Source organism: Pteronotus mesoamericanus, unplaced genomic scaffold (assembly GCF_021234165.1).
Source record: "Pteronotus mesoamericanus isolate MK-2021 breed Mesoamerican mustached bat unplaced genomic scaffold, CSHL_Meso_final contig_495, whole genome shotgun sequence".
Lineage (NCBI taxonomy): Eukaryota > Metazoa > Chordata > Mammalia > Chiroptera > Mormoopidae > Pteronotus > Pteronotus mesoamericanus.
In genome coordinates this window covers 934-2,551 of record NW_026555184.1, presented here as the reverse complement: position 1 = coordinate 2,551, position 1,618 = coordinate 934, and the positions used below count along the sequence as shown (strand labels likewise).

Sequence of the window (1,618 nt, the reverse complement as noted above, 5' to 3'; positions counted from 1 at the left end):
TAGTGGAAAACCATGTCTCAGTGCAAAAGAATAGGCAACAGAGATAGCTGATCTCTGCCGGGACGGGGGAAAACCTGGCACGCAAAATAAGACTCCCAAATGGACCGTCTACATTAAATCCCAAGCTCCTGCGTTATTGGGCTCACCCCCAAAGCCTCAGGCATGTGCCAGCCTCACTGTGGAGAACGAGTGTGGCCTTGATTTGATGTGACGAGCGCCTATCAGGCACCTCCTTTCCCAAGCACCTTAAACAAAGCCCTCTTCACCTCCTTGTTTCGCATGCTGTAGACGATGGGGTTGAGCATGGGAGTGAGGACCACGTACAGCACGGAGAGCACCCGGTCTCGCAAGCCCGAGTATGCAGAGCTGGGAAGGATGTAGCAGAGGACTGAAGTGATATAGAAAACACAGACCACAGTGATGTGAGCGCCACAGGTGGAAAAGGCTTTCCTTCGGCCCTCAGCAGAGTGAATCCTGAGAACGGCAGCTACAACGCGTACGTAGGAGATCACAACCAGGGCACAGGGTGCAAGAGCCACCAGAAAACTAAAGAAGAACAGGGCAAGTTCATTTGCCTGCGTGCTGGAGCAAGAGAGTTTGAGCAGTGGAGGGAGGTCACAGAAGAAGTGGGTGATGAGGCGAGGGCCGCAGAATTGGAGTAGAGCTGCAAGGATGGTGTGGGTGAGTGCATTGGCCAAGGCAAGAAGGCAGGAGATTGAAGCTAGTCCTGTCCGGGTTCTTCGGCCCATGAGGACCAGGTAGTGCAGTGGCTGGCAGATGGCTGCATAGCGATCATACGACATGGCCGTGAGCAGGAAGCACTCCCAGGGCGCCAGGAAGTGGAGAAAGAATATCTGGGTAAGACAAGCACGATAGGACATGGTCCGCACTGGTGCCAGCAGATGCACCAGCACCTGAGGCACCGTGTTGGAGACATAGGCAGTGTCCAGCAGTGACAGGTTGGCCAAGAAGAAGTACATGGGAGTGTGGAGCCGGGGGTCCATCACAATAAGGCTGACGATGCCCAGGTTCCCGACCACAGCCACTATGTAGACCAGCAGCAAGATGGCAAAGAGCAAGGGCCTCAGCTCCTCTGTGTCAGTCAACCCTTCCAGAAGAAACTGGGACACTAGGGTCCCATTTTCCAGCTGCATGGAACCACGCACAGAAACCTGCACCGGTAGAGTCCAACGCAGAGTCAGATGAGACTGTCAGTTCAGAGTTCCAATTTACAAAAGGGAGTCGGGGTGGCCCTGAGACAAAGAGGACAGGTTTCAGGCTGACGGGACGAAGACTCAGAATTAGAGGAAGGAGGCCAGGCTCAAGAGCCCAGTGGCAAGGCAGAGGCCTGGAGAATGGGAGTGGTAGCCCCCCTCAGCCCCCACACCAAGAGGACGTGCACACGCCTTGACGTCGCAGCGCCTGCACCTCCTGTAAGCACACCGAAGTCAACCCTTCGGGATCTCCTCCCCGCACAAGTGGCCCTGGACCTTGTAATTATCTGAAAGGGCCCCATTATTTCACCATCACCAACCCAGCAGAACCCCAATTCAGGATCAGCAATAAGACATCAGTCAGGTCCCTCTTTCTCCTCCTCTGAACCTCTCAGTGCCTTCCA

The 1,618-nt window shown here is 54.9% G+C and overlaps 1 protein-coding gene across 1 annotated transcript; it reads right to left on the bottom strand.

Annotated features, from left to right (window-relative positions):
• Positions 1–221: 221 nt before the first annotated feature.
• On the bottom strand, positions 222–1,154 carry LOC129074387 (olfactory receptor 3A3-like). The gene has a single exon (XM_054578192.1). It carries the CDS (start codon positions 1,152–1,154, stop codon positions 222–224), a length of 933 nt encoding a protein of 310 aa, XP_054434167.1.
• Positions 1,155–1,618: the final 464 nt, after the last annotated feature.

Excerpts from the sequence above, each read along its gene's own strand:
- LOC129074387 (XM_054578192.1), bottom strand. The coding sequence starts at position 1,154 with ATGCAGCTGGAAAATGGGACCCTAGTGTCCCAGTTTCTTCTGGAAGGG.